The 18794-nt window shown below is 43.5% G+C and overlaps 1 protein-coding gene across 1 annotated transcript in view; it reads right to left on the bottom strand.

The window, feature by feature from the left end:
* Positions 1-18794, bottom strand: part of GALNT16 (polypeptide N-acetylgalactosaminyltransferase 16) — a 149935-nt gene that overhangs the window by 12602 nt on the left and 118539 nt on the right. The window contains exons 9-14 of the mRNA XM_090033223.1: positions 18075-18178; positions 11487-11613; positions 10347-10439; positions 7909-7992; positions 6766-6907; positions 2585-2701 (exon numbers count right to left, since the gene is read on the bottom strand). Coding sequence (XP_089889349.1) covers positions 2585-2701; positions 6766-6907; positions 7909-7992; positions 10347-10439; positions 11487-11613; positions 18075-18178 — 667 coding nt within the window. The remainder of the gene's footprint in view (positions 1-2584; positions 2702-6765; positions 6908-7908; positions 7993-10346; positions 10440-11486; positions 11614-18074; positions 18179-18794) is intronic.

Genomic DNA, 18794 nt, shown 5'->3' with positions numbered 1-18794 from the left:
TCTGCCTTTGAACCACTTGACTACAGATGAAAAGCCCTAGATCCTGTAAAATCCATATCTCTTCCTTTCCTTCCACTATGGACACCTCTGATCAGGACACTACTAGGGAACATAGTCAAAACAAAGCTCAACCATACCTGTCTGCCTAGTCCCACCATTTTCCCCCCAAATCTTGTTTGTGTAGATGGCATGAGTAGGGTCAATATTCCTCTACTCTGATGGGCTCCGGCATTTCTGGGCTTGACATGTGCAAGTGGGATTGGTTGGGTGGGGGGGTGTATTCAAGGGCATCCTTCCATGAGAGTGCCGAGGAAATGGTGTAGACACAACCCAGAGGTCCTAATGAGTTAGAAGAGGGTTGTGAGAGCTGGCAGGGAGGAAAGAGTTTGCCTCAGATATGCCACTCTGCTTTATCACTTTGTTGCCAGGATTCCTCCTTGTTAGTCCTGGCCCTACCTTCCCAGGTAATCCATCTTGCCATTGCCAGCTTCAGTTTCCACTCCAGCTGGGGGCTGGCAGAGAAGGAACCAGTTCTCAAAATGAAGTTGAAGTATTATCTGAGAAGCAATGCTGTGGAAGAGGAGGGGCAAGGAAGAGAAAGACCAGGAGATGCAGTAAAGGAAGGACAAGGAATCCTGATAGTGAAAAATCCATGTCAGTCTTAACATCAGCAGTCACAAGAATTATTGTTGCTATTTACAGATGGAAAGAACCAGGATAGTATTTCAAAGAAGATAGTAATGGAGATGGCTCTAGACACAAAAATCTTTGGGCTTCTGAACCCTCAGCATTTCAGGGCTCTTTTGATTCAGAGTTCATATATAACCTGTTATATAGAGATGGATAGTATTTAACATTCAAATGCAGGTTTGTATTCAAGTACAGGCATCCCACAAAGATGCAGAAAGTCTCGAATTACAGCTGTGGTCCAAAGCAAACTCTAATTATTTGAAATATTTAAACAAAATCCTTGTTTATAGACTGTTGGTAAAATCATCTGGAAGGTTGAAGTCCTTGACTTGAGTCCAGCTTATCCCATAAGGTAATGGAAAACAACAATACACATCCTTAGCAGGCTGACTCCAAATTCTGACTGTGTCTTATAACACAACTGCTACAAAAATTGACACAGAGGTGCTCTGTAAATCACTTTGACATTGAAAGGAATCTGTGTGTTAGCACAGATTGATTTGTCACTTCTCACTAACAGGGCTTGCATGCCTTTTCTGTGCAGAAGACACTGGTCCTGCTGTGCCAGGGGAGGAGAGGGAAGGGCAGCTGAAGATTTTGGCAGCTGCCAGCATCCTTTCTGCTACCAGAGAGGAAGATTTTGTAAAGCACTTCAGGGAATTAAGTGACCTAATTACACAGTGAGTGGTAACTAGTGGGAGAGAGACCCAGGAAAATACAACCCATCTGGGATATTCTTGGAGGGCTGATTTGAACAGTGAGAATTTTCCCAATGTATTCACAGTAACAGCTCTGAGACATTGCTGCATTAACCAATTCTCTGGAGAAATATCAGTTCATGCCTTCCATAGATGAGCCTGGCTTAATTTAAAGCACTTCCTTTTGGCAAGGACTAAAATCAGTGACTCATTGTGCTGGGTACTGGTAATAGGCTATGCAGCCTCATACCTTTATGCTACCAAGGCAATAGACACATTAGAAAAGAAGCCAGCACAGCCCTAGATGATGCAAAGTTTACTTTCACTTGCTGCAGAAGGAAGCACACAAGTCAGGAATATAGGTCTCCTGTCAATTCATTTTCTGCTAGTGCAGGATCATTCCCTATTGAACTTTGTCCAGTGAAGAAAATGATGCATACCTGTACTTATAGATAGGTCTTGGATATCTGAGAAACCATTTCTCTCCCTATCTCAGCAAAAAAGATCACGTAAACTGACAGCCCTCTGATATATGTCTGGGTGAGCTAAAGGTAGGAAGTTCTGTGTGTCTGTTGACTTTTGTATGAAACATACTGAACTTGATTTCAAAGTGATACCAGGTTGGTATCTATCACTGTATCATTTTAAATACACGCACATGTGCCCAAGGACTATGTGATGGGCACATTTTCCAAATCTTAAAATAAAAAATATTGGTAAAAAGGTAGTGTAACAGTTATTTTGTAGTTGTGATGGCCCATAAATTACACAAGGCAAGGATTTCTTAGGGTGAGATCTTTTATTGGACCAACTGTGTAGCTGGGATAGAGTTAGACAAACTTTTGAATGCAAGACATTCTTCACTGGGCCAGACCTGATGAAGAACATTTTGCATTCAAAAATTTGTCGAACACTATCCCAACTGCAAAATAAGTAGACAAATAGTGGAGTTCCTGACACTTTATTGAAGGGTGTCAAAGGAAAGTGACCTATATCCCATCCCTAGAGTAAAGGTGAGGGTTACAAATGAAAATTTATAAATTACATATGGAAGAAGAGATTCTAGAATCAGAAGACAGAAGAGACTTTTTAGGGTATACAGTCTCCTTACCAGTGCCAATTCTTTCTGTTAAGATAGTCCTAATAAAGAAACACCAGCATGTGATAGTGACAGTGTTATGAAGATAGTACAATACCTGTCTGCCATCTTTCTGATTGCATGCTTCCAGTGTGACTTGAGACCCAGTGGAGAAGGAGGTGATGGAGAGACACTTGTCTTGCTGTCTAATTAAAGGATCGCTGAATACCCATTCCTTTAGTGGGGAAAAAAACCCAAACAGATAAAGATTCTAGTACTGTGAGGTTGATGGTATTTTAAAAAAATGAGATTTTCATCAATGCTGAACCACATCCCAGAGTTCTCACTTAGCAAAAGACTTGAATGCACTGAGCTGGTGGGTTTTGCGGAAGTCTTTTACCATGCTCTGCAGCAGTGATTCTCAACCAGGATGCCACAGCACCTTGGGGTGCTATGAAATCCTTTTAAAGGTGGTACACTCTAGCTGCGTATACATTTTCCTGGGTTTGTTTCCCTGGTAGAAAAATTTACTCAGAGATGCCTGAATGAATATTTGAGTGCTGCGTTCTTGAAGAGCAGAGTTTGTAGTGTTGACACAGCAAAGCGCAGGAGCCCCTGCGTTCACATTTCTGCACGCTCTGCAGACTCCCTCATTCTGCCCAGAGACGGACTGCAGCAGTGCACAGGGCAGCCCTGACTTGCTGACCCACACTACTCAAGGTCAGCCTGTGTCATCCTGCAGCACAATATGGGATTGTGAAGGGGTGTGTTGTGTTCCCTGCTTACCTGGAACACTATCTCCCTTGAGAGACAGAGGGTTGGAAGCAAAGAACCCTAGGATGTTGGAGGGCTGTGCCGTGCCTGCTTTCAGAAGAGAACATGTACAGACATGCACTCTCCTAGGAGAAACTCTCCTGGGAGTGATTTAACCTTGGTTGTTTCCAGGTCATTTTTCTCCTCGAGCAGCTATTTTTGCTCTAGAAAAAAAAACCCTGAACAACTGTACATTTGTGGTTTCTCCTGGGAGAGCAGCAACTTTCCCAGGAGTAACTGAATGTCTATATGTGGCCAATCCTAGCACTGTTAGGTATGCAACATCACCCCAACACTGCCACAGATATCTATGCAAGATAAACCCAGAGATGTCAAATAGGAATCCATAGTGTAAAAACATTTTGACCTGCTGTGATCTTTCTGGGTTCTTTGCAAGAGAAGAACTGTTCAATTATTCTTCTGGAAAGCTAAGAGCTGGCATTTTCCTGAGGGTGCCTTGAGTCTAAAAATATTGAGAACCACTGCTCTGGAGTATGCATTCAGGTTTGGGAACCTATGACACATGGATTTCAAACACTGCTAGGTGGTTCCCCTGACTCTCAGATTGTCCAAATGATCTATGGATGAGATCAGCATCCTCATGTAATTAGGGCTGCAAAGTAGGTAGGGCCCTGGGCTAAGATACCTGATCTTAGCCCACAAGAGGCCGAGAAACAATTCACATGAAGTGTAAACATGTTTTTCTTATTATACACAATGGACAAACTCACTGGCTAACTTCTACACCAGCCAACAGTGACTGTCAGCTGTGGTATGCAGACAGTTGATTGTCTTGGGTAAAACATATACATATAAATCTGCATACTTACAGATATGCCAAACACATGCAAAATACAAGTCAGTTCATGTGCCCTCTCCCCCACTTGATAGATGGTCAAAACAATAGTATTATTATGATTATTCTTTAATTACAAAGAAAAGGCAATAAGTATCAGTGATTTCAAAAAATCGTGACATATAACAATGAGTCGGATTAAAAGACATGTTGGATACTGGCTGCAAACTATTCCCAACAGTTAACAGATGTGAATAAGCCTTTTCTGGCATAGATTATCCTACTGTGACCCTGTGCTTATTCAGACTGCTTCCCTACTACATCATAGCTGCTCAGTGTGTATCTTGGGCACACCCTCTGGTGTTGTAAACCAACATGGCTACATTGCAGTTAGTGGAGCTACTACATTAATTAATGCCAGCAGGGGTTGTGGACGACTTACTGTACAGTTTGGTTTTACTTGGAAACATTGCTGAAAAAGTGGCACCTTCCCACTCAATCAATCTGCTCCCTGTGGGTTTTCAGGGTATTATCAGCTGACTTTTAGTGACAACTATTATTTCCCCTTGTGGCTTAGCTCTGTTAACCCTGTTGGGCCAACACTACTTTTGAGACAAAACTATTGTTCTATTCTGACTTGCCCATTGTTAACAGCTTATCAACTAGACTCCAAATATACGGCCAAATTCTGCCCTCAGTCACAAATCTGCAAGTCCACTGAGGGCAGATTTAGGCTTACACAATCCTGTGATGATGGGCAAGGCAGCATCATGACTTTCAGGTCCCAGGTCATGATTACAAGGTTGACATTTTTTCCCTCAAAACTTGTGTGTATTCGATTTGGAGTCACTGAAGGAGACATACTCCCACAGTGAATTAGGAGAGAGAGAGAGAGAGAGAGAGTGTAATCATGGCCACAAGAAGCAAATGTAGCAGCCCAATATGACCTAACCCTGTCCCTAAAACACACACATACACATACACACACATACACATGTGTCTGTGTGTTTTAGGGAGAGGGTTAGGTCATATTGGGCTGTTACATTTGCTCCTTGGCGTCATGATTTGACTTTTAACCATTTTAGATTAAATAGAAACATAAAGAATTTAAAAATATATATTTTTAGTTGAGACAGTTCTCCACTAACAGAATTCTTATTTTAAAATGGTTTTTAAAAGGCTTATTCTTAAATAAATATTTGAATATATTCTTCTAGCAGTCAAGGTAAAGATTTCAGATTCCTCTAGGGGCTGTACTACTTAATGTATACTATGCAATTCCGAGTGACCACTTCAAAATCTGTGTGAACTTTTACACTGTGCTCAGAAAGTGACATCTGTAAGGTCCTATGCCTGTAATTGGGGCTGTGCTCAGTTACCGCACAGTAAATGAAAACTGAGAAACTCAGCCTTGTTTCTTTCCCTGGTTTACCTTCCACCATAGGTTTTGAGATGGTGTAGGGACAATGACTAAAGAGCAGCTAAGATGCAGTAAAACCTCATGCCCTGTTAATTGTGAGCACCCAGTACTGGTAAGTTCGCTCCTGCTCTTACTGAACCCAGGAAGAACTCATGCCTTAGCTCTTCTGCAGTAACTGTCCCCAGTTACCTCCAGCCTGAGCTAAACTGAGGAAGCTGACCCATGCAGTGAAACTGGCCTCAATATTGGCTCATTTGAATTTCACTTACTGCAGGGTACAAGCAGCAACACAGTCAGACAGTTCATGTAGCCACAGTTAAAAAGGGGGAAGGGATTTGCCAGGCCTCAGCTGCTCTGCAATACCTGTTCATATGCCTGCAATGACCCCGTGCTAACTGGGTATACAGAGTTGTGATAAATTAGCCCTGCTCTGAGTAGACCACAACTAGAAAACATTTGGGGATTGCTGTCCTATACCACATATTCCAGGGGAATGGCTGAACTTTTGTGCAGCTCACCTTCATATATTATGCCACTTTGCAGTGCCTGGATACAAAGGCATTTGGTAAAATAGGCATGAGCTAGAGAGAGAGAGGTACAAATAGCTTCCCAGAACACAGCATGTAGCTCTCAAGGAGTTAATAGATTATTGTGTGAGCCTGTCAGTATCTACTGACATGCTGTATCAGTGGTTCTGAATCTTTATACTCAAGGCAGCCCTTGGAAAGTGCCATTTCTCAGCTTTCATTCATTTTTTGTCTACAGAAAAATAACAGAACAATTATTCTTGCAAGGAACTCAGAAAGACCACAACAGGTCAAAATGATGTTGACACTATGGATACCTTTGGACTTATCTGGTAAATTATGTGTAGCTGCAGTATCTGGTTAAGAATCACTGTATTATATGGTGCTATAATTAATACAGCTGATCACATATACCTAAACTTTGTTATACTGAGAGCCATCTTAACAATTAGCCTTAAAGCCCAAGGGCCAAACTGAATTTGCTGAAAACTAAGATTGCAGCAATCTCCTCTCAGAAACACAAGTGTGGCCGGTGGACATGACAAGTCCCAGCATGCAATGCTTCAACTTAATCTGAGTGGTTTGAATATGGACCAAATCTGATGAGCATATGCGCTTAAGGTCTCAGTGCATCTGAAGGTCATATGTGCACCTTTATCTAGGTACCACTGTCTTAAGTACTTGCATACTGTATCTAAGAAGCAGGAAGCAGAAGTGAAGAGTGAAATTCAGGACAGCCTCACCTGGGTGACAGGAGGACTGCTCATTGTCCCTTTACAGCTTCCCACGCCAGCCAAAGTATTTCCAGTCATATCCTGTCCCTGAGATTCCAGGCAATTTTCTCCTTGTTTGATAATCCCAGGAATTAGCTCCTTTTCAGGAACCCTTGTAGGAAAACAACTTTTTCATAGCATCTTGTATCCAGAAGTGTTGGAAAGCATTTTACATATTTATATAGGGATCACTTGCTGCATCTGAAATGCACTTCCCTCTGGAGTGAGACACAGCAGCATGCAAGTACACTACACAGAACGTGAAGAATGTCATCATATTTGACTGAAATACCTGAGGGAATTTAGGGAGGCAGAAGGTGAAGGAGGATTTGCCCATGGAGTTAGCATCCCTCCCAAAAAGGGCTGCAAGATCCCTAATATCTCCAAGTGGTTGGACTGTTGTGTTGTATCTCATCAGCAAGGTGGCACTTCCAGCAACAGGCTGTCTCCCCACTGATCTGTTTCCCTATTGCTAACACAAGGTTATCACCACACTGATAATAGCAGTGTGAATACTAGTGTAGTCAAGACTCCAGCCAGCTCCTCAGAATTTTAACCCCTGTGTTATCTAACCTGACTCAGTCCTAAGGTGCCATCTCGCTCAGATTAGGTGGGCTGCTAGAAGATGGTAGCCAACATGCCCTAGTAACGCAGCGCTAGTGTAATAGACAGGTCTGCTTACTACCACGATGGTTCAGTACCGATTTGTAAAGGTCCGCCAGAATGTGGGGTTTTCTTTTGTGGTCTCCCATCTAAGTACAGAGGCAGATTGAGCTTATGTCTGTTTCTCTTGGGCTCTGAGCTGTATGTGATTATTGTCTCTAGGTTGGGTTCAGTTAGAGATCCTTTCCCAGACTGCTAATTCCCAACTCAAACATTCAATTAAGAAGTGGTGGTGAGGAGATGGGTCATATGCAAGTGAAGGCTGGGAAACAAGGGAAGATTTCTAGCTAAAGGGATGAGGCAGGACTTACTTGATATGAGAGTTCCTATCTTTCCTCACTCCCAGCTTCTGCCACAGATCTCCCCCTGTCCTGTGGCTGACACTTCCCAAACTGGTACAACCTCAGAAAGGGATTTCCCAGTTTTTTTAAACATTGGTGATCAACTTACTTGAGCTCTGGGTAGACATTCTCCAAATACCACTGGAAGGATCTGCAGTTCAGCTTCTTACGTTGCTCCACTCGGTCAGCAATGCTGGAAGTAAAAGTCGGTTGTTCAGAATGATGCAGTGAATGGAGGGGATGTGGAGCAGCAGGGAGAGGAGGGTGAGGTTTTAGTGCCACGTGAACACTGAGCAAATATGAGGATGACCTTTTGCCCATAGTACCTTTCCGTGCAGTTTAACATGTTGCTCTGAGCAGAAACAAGGACACAAGAAGGGATAAGTGTCAGGAGATGTGAGAAGAGCCTTAAATGCTAAGGCCTCGCTCTGAGTGATTCTTGTGCTTCCTCTGGCTCGATGGATGGCAAAGCCCCATGCCCTTTGGTGAATGCAGCATAGTAAAGCCACCTGAAAGCCAAGAAAGTCTCTCTCCTGTGGTGTGTCCCTGTGACACTGTACTGTATGTAAGCATCAAACAACCACCATCTCAGAAAATGAGGTGAGTTGCTGCCAAGGATAAAGAGCATTTTAAATTATTTTTTTAAATGATCTTTCCCCCCTGGATTTAGGACAACACCTGAGACTTTCATCCTGAAATGAATAAAAACAATGGCTATGACACATCACAGCTCCTCACAGTTGTGCTGCCTGCACCAGTTTGTTAGTAGAGGGTTGCATTGGAGATGCCATTTGGCAGTCCTCCTATTCTCCTTGGAGAAAGAAGAATGAAGCATTTGTCTTAAAAAGGCTACAATGGGTTAAAGAATGTGCACTGTGAGCCTGGGGAACAGAAGGTATGAAAGGTGAGCAGGGAACTAATGTCTTGCCTTTAGGTGAGTTTGGATTGGGAAGGAACTTGCTCAGCTGTTATACTCCGTTCCTTTGTACAAGAGGTGTTCAGTACATTCCTGTCGCTGTCAATTCAACCGGCTCTCAGTGGTGAATGGGGAGTGGGGGCTGGGCTGAGAAGAGGGCCCTGGTTCCATCTCCAACCCACTCATTGAATGATCCTGCCACACAGTCAGTGACTCCCCTCTTCTCAGTATATTTCCATGTTGTGTTGTGCTCTCTTTATGCATCCTCTTTCTCCTGTTGTCCCTCAGGCACCCAGCTGGAAGCAGCCATAAACAACCGTACCTTATAAGGAACTACACAGACCCTGTAATCTGTTGTAAACAGTGGGGAGGCAGGTCACATTATAGGCCCTATTAATCTTGACAGCATCTGTGACATTTACATCCTACATGTACATTTAATGTAGGCTTGACAGCACTGTTGCTATAGGTTATATAATTACCTAAGGCCAAACCCTGCAGCCCTGATATAGCTTTTATTCAGCCAAAGCTGCTACTGAGGTCACTAACAGAACTTCATTAGGAAGCACTGCAAGCTTTGATCCAGAAATGATGTTAGTACATCTTCAGGCAGGCTCAAGAACTGTGTAACAGGCAGGTCTCCATCACTAAGGGGCAAGCAGCGGGGTCTCAGGCTCCCTGGGTCTTGCAATTTAGGCTCTGGCTCAGATGCTGTACTCAGTCCAGATCAGGTAAATAAGGTAGGAAAAAACATGAAGGGTTAAGGCTACTTGCCTCAGAACAAAGAGTAGGGCCTGTATTGCTACCAAGCAAATTTACATATTGGCAATACAACTATACTTAGCAAACAAACTTCTGGGGCTTATGTCCCAGTGCCACTCCCATTGCCATTCTTGTGCTGCCCTGCTTCAGCTGTTGATTATTGCCGATTCCTCCTCACCACCACTGACTCCCCACACCGCCAATTGCTGTACCTCCTTAGGGGCTGCACTCTACACTCTGGGAAGCACTGCCCCGAACCAATATAGCAATAGCTCCTCACTATCCACAAACAGAGACTCCCACAAATATGCATCTATGGACACATCATCCTATTTTTAAAAATCTTTATAACTTATTTGGAAGTTTTAAGAGTTCAATGTCCTCATCCTCTACCCCTCAGGTGCATATAACCTACTCCACACCTAATTTCATGAGGAAGCCAGCTTGCCTATCCCTGCCTTTTCATGAACTTTTATACCAGTAAAAGTCAGTCCTGTCAAGTCTGAATCCAGCACTTGCAGAGGAATGCCACATCAGGTATAAGTCTGCATGTGACAGCTCAGCTCAGACTTGCAGAGGCCAGGCACCTTCTGTGAGCATAATATCTAAAGCGTATTTTCTTTTTACTTCATTTTTTTTAAGGATCCCTTTGGTTTTGTGTTATAGAGCAAGTTAGATAGAGTCATAGTAGGGAAAGACATTTACTTCTTATAAAACACTTAAAGGAAGCCTAGTTATACAACCATTTTTGCTGTGCTTCCAAACATGAGCTATGCAGGGCATCTTTATCTCAATGATAGGATAAAATCCTTCCCAGCTAACAAGTCCATTAGCAGGAACATAGCCAGCCCAGTTCAGAGATAACTTACCTTCCAAATGACTTTCCGATGGCAGATGGCCGGGCCTCATAATAATACTGTTTGTACTCATCCATCCACACCTCTGCCGTGCGTTTGGTGTTCCTGCATGTGGGCAAGGAGCAATTCTGCTGAGTGCCAGCTGCTTGCGGATCACTCATCAAGACACAGAACTGTGGTGACTGAGAACGTGTCTACACAGGGCCATAGGGTGCTCAGGAAAGTTTAAGCCAAACTAACTAACAGTGTGACTATAGAATGCATCAGTTAAAGCACTTTAGATACCTGTGTGGATGCTCACACTCAGAAGTCAGACTGTCCTTAAGATTACAGACAGATGAAGCATTTCTGCCAGTGTAAAATCGGCATTACACCTGCATACACATACAGTAGTGGACAGATTACATTAACCCCTAAACTGGACTAACTTTACCCAATCTGGGGAGAGCTAACCCAGGTGTAAAACTCTACTAGTATAAGTTACACTGGTTTAGGTTTCTACAGGCAAGAACCTGATCCCCCACTGCCTAGCAACAAGATGCAGTAATAAACATCTACTGTGTAAGATGCCCTGGGATAGCTGCAGGTTTGGCCATTCCTGATCCCAGGATAATTTCCATACAGGCACAAACCAAGGCAAATTATACCAGGGAATGTATTCATCTGTCCTTTAGTCTGCAACAGCTTTACTCCCTTGTGACTTTGTGTATACATGTCTTTGGTGATTAGTTACAGGCCACTCTCTCCTTCCTCCCAACACGTCTGCCAGTTTTCCTTATTATGATTCTCTCCCTGCACTTTTCTACAATGAAACCTTCCCTTGTGATTTCTCAGAGCTGATACAGACAGGTAGTACATCTGGACTCAGGGGGCTCAGATACTATCTCCTAATCAGTAGCAACATATGTGATCAAGAATTCCTGAGATCCAGCTGACAGTTCCTGTTGTAGCAACAGCACAATTTCTTTTCCTATGCAGAAGGCTCCAGAGAAACCCTGGTTAAATATGAATGTTCAATCATGTGAAAATTCCCCCTGGCCCCCAAGTCCCTATGGAAAAGGTAAAAGAAAAGATAAAACTCTGCAATAAGAGTATTTAGGCATGCTAAGCACAAGGGTGACTGATCTGCCATTGCAATCCTCTAATACCTACTTAATGTAGGTCAGTGCATTGCCCTCAGGAAAGTCATAGGGGTGGCGTTTCCTGAACACATGGCCCACACGACTGCAGGGAACGATCTCCAAGCTGCCACCACACATCCACACGCGGAAGGAGAGCTCTGGAAAAGATCCCAAGAATCATGAGACAACAGCCAGGCAAGCAATACCAGACTTCCAGCAATGTTGATCCACATGCTGTCCCTGAAATCCTTGCCTCCCATCTCTGCCTATGCCACAGACACCAAGAAAAGTATGACTAGGAAGGTTGGGAATGATGCAGGGTGAGATAATTTATTCCTTCCTGAATCAGAGATAGACCCCCTCCCTCCAAGAGACATCCTAACCTTCTTCCAGTCTCTCTTCCCTCTGGTTCCAATGAGACTATTGTTTTAGCAAGATACTTGCTTAGTTATCCTGCTCCTTTGGGTTCTCAGATACTTAAAATGGCTTTCAGGAAAGGTATGTGATATTAATGTGACCTTACAGTGGGTTGCGTGGTTTTGGACTCCAGTGCCTTGCAAGCCCTTCCTCTAGGAGATATGGCTGCACTGGTGAATTTGAGAAACCCATGAAGAATTTAGAATGGGTGGAAAACTTAAATGGGAGAACAAATAGAAACAAGTGGAAAAGCAACAGATTCATAAAAAGGTGTGAACAAACATGTCTTAGAAAAGAAGAAATAGAGGCAGTGAAGAGGTCCTTTTTGGTTGAAGCAAACAGTGCACACCTAGAGACCCATCTCCTCCTCTGTGCCCTCAAGTATATCACTCTGGGGTACAAAGAAGAGTGTACCGTAAACACCTGGCAAGTTCAGGCCACAGTTGCAATTCCCCTGTAATGGCAGGGTGGTGACATAGCTGACTGGATTTTTGTACATTGTATATAAAATTAAACGCATTCCTCTGGCACAGGCACTTTTGTGACCCCTCAGCATTGCAGAGTTTGGGACCACTGCTGTAGAAGGCCCCTGTGCCAGTCTGAACAGTGAACACCATATGTCCTCTACCGGTCCACCCTTTTCCTCTCTTGGCCCTGCAACCTATAGTAGCTGCAACACATCCCTAGTGACTATATTATCTGCCTTGCAAAACCTCATTGTAAACTACAAAATCCACTGGGCTCTCCCAAAAACAGCACAAGACTGAAACTGCAATGCTATAGTTTGTTCACAGTTCCCCCTGTTGAAGGAATTTTATCAAGAACAGAATTCAGTCCCATTTATTTAAAAGAGCACCCTCCTTGCCATTGATTACAGAAGCCCAACTGGCCCTGCAGTAAAATTCAACATTTTGTTAAAGGATTAAAAGAGCAAAGGGGCTTTGATGTACAGAAGCTCATTTGCATCACTGAGGAGGCAGGACCTTGTTAAAGCTTCCAGGTCTGTCCCTGTGAGTTAACGTTGCCACACTGGAGGGGTTCTTCACTTGCATTTAATGTGGAGGTGAAAGGAATAAAAGAGGAAAGAGAGTGGGGGAAAGTATCTAGGGAGTCACGGACAGCTTTGGATAAACCTCCTACCAAAGGCTTATGTAGACTCTTGTCTCTTTCAAATAATTTCCCCACCTGAGGTGCCCTACAGGACAGGGGATTCTAGCACTGGGAAGTTTAAAAATAAATCCTTTCGTGCTGAAAGCTACCACCTGAGCCCTTCAGCTTGTCTATCCAGCTCCTTTGGGATGAGTGGGAAAAGTGTCTTAAAGTGAACAGACTATTTTTTTAGTTAGCTTTTGTTTCCAAGTACAGAAGACAATTGTAATAAGCCATCAGTTTGTGGAATCCACACCTGCCTTTTGTCCTGCCCACTTCCCACAGCACGTCCGTTCCCGTATGGTCTGAATGAGAGGTCAGTCAAGAGATAAGTAGTGAAGGAAAGTCTCCCAGCTAACCAACATCAGGAACAGGGAAAACCCCCGTTTTTTTTTAACAGCGAAGCCTGAAATTTCTGTCTGGCCTGATATCCAGCTGGCACCTTCTCTCCTGGAACTGTTTTCTAACTCATTCTGGGCTAATATTTGTACAAGCATACCCACGTGTGCTTTGTTTACATGCTAACTGGATCTAGAGTTTCCAGGATTGTTCGTGTGTCCACTGAAGTGCGTCCATGTCCATGCGTGGACCAACACCACCTTAAGAAAAAAGGGGGGTGCAGTAGATGCCACCTTCTGCCCCTCGGACCAGGGAGGCATGGGGGTGAGTCATGACTGGAGCCTCTAGGCCAGTGAGGGACACCGGGGGAGGGAGAGCCAGGCAGGGAACAGGTAAGTGGAACCCAGCTACCACCACTGCTGTTCCAAGGGGATCCTGACATGTGCAGCTGCTCCCCCACCAGCTGGGGGCAGCCAGGGCAGTGGGCAGGTCCCTCTTTCCTTCCCCTACTCCCTACACAGTCCCATTTGATGTCTGCAACCAGCTGAGGCTCCAGTTGTGGAGAGCAGTTGCATGAGCTGCTGAACTTGACAGGGGATGTGGAAGCAGCAGCAGGCAGGCCTCCCGTACCCCCAGCCAGCCCAGGCAATCCAGCTACTCTTCCCCATCCCTTCCTTTCCCCCATGGTCTGACCTCAGTTTCTGCCTGGACCCTTCAGGGGACCAAGATGTCCAGGGCCAAGGAGAACTGGAGCCAGCTGGCATACCCTCCGGAGAGCTGGCTCTGGCCTACAGTGCAGAGAAGTTGCAACTGGGTCACTATACCCCTCCCGATCCATCCCTGTATCATTGAGCAGGCAGGATCTTTAAAGGCAGGCAAGACAGTCCAAAAATATTATGCAGTAAACTAAATAATCCATCCTTATATCCAAATTTCTTTATTTCCAATGTAGAAGAAAAACTGGAGATGGAGAAGATCCATTATGTGCTTTAGCACATTCCCTAGGGAGAAGTGTAGGATTGTTTCATCTGTGCATTTTCCAGTTTTCAGTCCAGTCTAGATTAGGATGATTTAAGCACTTTGGCTTGCTCCATTTGCTGTAAGAGACTCCTGCTAACCCACAGCTGAACATGCAGAAGGCTTCTGAGCAACTAACAAGTCATGCCTGTCTCTTAGCTGAAATAAAGCTAGTAGAGTATCGTAATCTCCCTCTTAATATTTCTCCTCAGGACAGCTGCTCTTCACCCACACCCAGGTCCCTTTGCTAACCTGCTCACTTTCATAGACAGTGGAGCACATTTTCAAGCAAAACATTTGTCACAAAGGTCCTCTATAAAAAACAAGGCTTCTTGCCCCCTCCCAAATATTACTGACACTATTAAACTTTTGTTTTCATGAAAAAATATCATTTTAATATAAATTTTGAGAAAGAGGATATTATAAAAATGTTATCAGAATTTACCAAAAACCTGGTTTTGATCAACAAATCTTTTTTTTTCTTGAGAACTCTTTTAAGGCAAATGAAAAACCACCATTCAATAATGCTTTTCTTAAAAAAAATACAAGCACTTCAGTATCTGTTTAAAAAATTCAATAAGAATCAGTTTCTAACCTTGGAAGTGGAACAACTGGCTCAATGCAGAAAGTTACTGGCTAAGACTCTTTGGCTTCTTTTCTTCAGGAAGTTAGGCTACAGGCTGGCCTTAAAATATATACACTCTGATTTTTTTCACAAAACTATTTTTCATTATTGCCATTCGTATTGGCATTAAGATAGGACAAGTCCTTGACCTAGGCCCCATTTTTCTAGGCACTGTACAAACATAAATAAAGGGTCTGTGTTGTACTGAACCTATAGTTGAACCATAAGGGATGCAACAAGAAGCAAATATAACAAACAGACAAGGAACTTAATGTAATGGGAGAAATGTGTCAACAAGCAGTGGTCACTAGACACCCTTTGCCTAGCCCCTGCCAAGTTTTTGAAGGCATCCCAGCAGAGGGAATATTTATGGAGGGATGTAAAGGAGGACAATTAAGAGACTTTGTGGATGGCTCAATCAGCTCAACATGCAAGTCATGGAATCATAGAAGTAGGGTGGGAAGGGACCTTGTAGATCTTCAAGTCCGACCCCCTCTTCAAGTCCGACCCCCAAGTAATGGCATGTGGGCAAGTAGGAGACTGATTTACTACTGCTCGCTGCAGAGAACTCTGCCTCACCGTGTCTACTCAGAAATGCTTTAGAGAACAATCACCGTGCACGCCTTAGCGTGCAGTATGGAATGAGCAAACACCCAAATAAATAATCTGTCTCCGTCGTTGGTGCTTACGGGTTCCACACAAACAGTTGTATGGAAGAAGGTAGAAGGCTGGAATGGGAACTGTGTGTGCCAGGCTATCAAAGTCTAAAGAGGGCTAGTGGCAACTGCAGTAAGAAACTGCATGTCTGTGTGCATGCATGCTACACGGAGTCAGAGGTGGAAGGGGCCATGACACTTTTTGTGATGTCGTGGCATAACTAAGGTGGGGCAAATGGGGTAACTACTCCAGGCACCAACTTAAGGGGGCCTTAGGCACTTGTGCAGAAACTAGAAGTTGCCACTGCCTTTGTGCCCTGGGGGTCTGGCTGTGTCCCTACGCTACTGCTGGAATATTAAACGTCTGAGGGAAATAAAGCTCTGCTTCTAGACCAGTGCTATCTGTTGTTGGAATGGAAAGGGATGAGCTGTTCATAGCATCACTGACACTCTAAACAAGTGCTGGGGTGGAATGCCTCCTTCAAATGTCTGTGATATCGGGCAAGAAAGAAAGGTCTTGGCAGATAAGCAAAGCAGCCATTGACTCTTGTGTATTTTACTCTTAAATTGTGTCAGTTGGACATTCTGTTACTGGTTACACTATCATTTGCTTTTTCAAAAGCATTTCAGTTCTGCTGCAAGAGGCAGCAGCCCCAGGTGTCTGCTTATTGGAAAACTTCTGTTTCTGCCCATAATACTCTGCTAATGATTAGCTTGCAGCACTGGCATAACAGGGTTTTTTATTTTATTATCCTCCTATTACCTGGTGGGTATTTATGTGTCCATTGAGATGAGATGAGCAGGCCTTTATATTTGTATTTAATTTATGAGATGGGCACCTACAGAGATTTCGAAAAAACACAGTATCAAGTCACTTGACAGCATTCATTTTACAACAAAGCTCCCATGGTTGCATTATTTTCTTCCCTTCTCAACTGATCCTTAACTAGGACATACAACTTGTTTGCTTTTTTAAAGGGAACTTATCTACATGTCTACATTATGTAGTAATAGATATATCATTTGAATACAGTAAATTGTTAGCAGCTTTGTATTCTCAATAATCCTGCAGTTGCTGCATGGTGGAGTTCCAGCAGAGCACCAAACACACCAACTTCTGTCAGCGTGACTATGTCAGGTAGACCATGAAGACAGGTGATCCCCAATTGACAGAGTGGTGCCATCAGAAACCCCAGTCATAAACTTACAAACTTATATTGGCAAAATGGCTCTTTTTCTTGGCATAACTTGCTTTGATCAGGTGTGGTGGAATGGCAGAAAAGTGCAGTGTTGCTGATATAACTGCAGCCACACCAAGACTGCTTTGGCACTATAGCTTGACTTTTTAGGGAGGCTATTCCCTCTCTAATGAAATACACTCCTGCGCTCTACAGACAAGACCAAATTGCATTTCCTGCATGTGGGTGACTCTTGGGATGACTTAAGAGTGAGCATGAGCACTGTAAAACACTAGATCCTTTCAGCCAGGAGGGATCCGTTTTTTTACTATGAAAGGTACAGAAACACTGGCACAGCTACGTATAGATTTATTTTGTATCTATTTATTTAATAGGAAATATAAATAATAAATTAGTTATTTTAATGCTTCTCCTCTCCTTTTTCCCAGCACATTGTTCTAATACTTGATTTCTCTGTGAATCTGTTTTCAGTACTTTTAGTTCTTCTATTTCACCCTTATTTCAACAACATCATCTCATTTGGGAGAAAGCAGAGCTTAGAATTGTGTCATCTTTGCTAGGTTTGGGGAGGAAGATCTCAGACCCTTGCTATAGAAATAATATTGCCATTATACTCTGAATTCCTCAGATGCTAAGTATCCTTGTGTTTAGTCCCCTTTTAAACAGACCATGCCCAAATTCTGCTCACTAGAAAGTCTGATATAGTAGGAAGACACCAAGCTGAGACAGAACTCACTTTTACTGAAGGAAGAGAAGGGTACAGGAAGATTAAAAGGTGGTGGTGACCCTTAAGTTCATGAGCTGTATAAAAATAGAGTACAGTAGGAAGGAGAAACTCCTCCAAAGATCTGACATTACTAGTAAATAAAAATAACCTCTGTAATATTAAAAAGTAAACACTGTGACAATACCTAAAAGGCTTTGCTGTGTCAGGGCTGTGTACTTCAAAGAATTTACACCTATCGTGTACAAATAAGCCAGTAATACAGATCTGACTGGCACTGAGCCTACCTCAGCATATGTAACCTTAGGCTGATACACAGATCTTTCAAAGGGGGCGATTCTGTAGGTATGGAAAGTGTCCATCTGCTTGCAAGCAGCACTTGAATGAGGCCCAAGATAACTATGAAGCACCCTCAAGATTCCCTATAGTCATTTTCTGCGATGTAGGAAGGAAAGGCAAGGAGGGGGCATGAAGAAGTTAATTCATAACTTACCAAAGTTTTCTCCTCCCCAGATGTCCATTTGAGTGTCATATTTCCCCAGGTGATTAAACCAGGACTTATCAATAACAAAGATGCCTCCTGCTATGACAGGTGTTCTGGAGAAAAGGAAGGGTAAACATAATAAATATTACCACCACAAATACAAACTCATTTGCACTTGCACAGGACCTTTCAGCTGAAAGTCACAAGACACTTTAGTTAATCAGTCAGGCCTCATAACCCCAACTTCATCTTCTCCATTTTATGGCTGGACAAAACTTGGCCTGACCTAGCTGTCTGCCTCATTCACCATGAGGAGGCAGCAGGGCTCAGCTCTTTACTCTAAATCTTGTACTTTTGTCATCAGGCTGTCCATCTTCACATGCATATGAAGGATGCATGTGTGCATGGGAGAGTCCGAACAACTTACTAACTCCATGAAGCAGTAGGACCCACCTTTTTTGGCAGGTGTACCATAAATTAGCTCCATAGGATCCCCAAATGCCACTCCAATCCCTTTCCCCTGCCTGATCTGCTGCTTTGGTTTCAGCTTCCTGCCCTGTGCTCCCTGCCTGACCTACTACCCTGCTTTCTCCTTTCTGCTCCATCTACCACTGTAGTGCTTCTCCCCTCCTTGATTTGCCACATGCCACAGAGGCTGCCTGTGCTACTTGTGACACACATCCTGAAGGCTAGCCATCACCCTGCCATAAAACATGCAGGACACAGCTA

This window comes from Crocodylus siamensis, chromosome 2, assembly GCF_052110815.1.
Source record: "Crocodylus siamensis isolate JL-2025a chromosome 2, ASM5211081v1, whole genome shotgun sequence".
NCBI classification, from domain to species: Eukaryota; Metazoa; Chordata; order Crocodylia; family Crocodylidae; genus Crocodylus; species Crocodylus siamensis.
The sequence above is the reverse complement of the archived record's forward strand: the minus strand, read 5'-3'. Positions and strand labels throughout refer to the sequence as shown.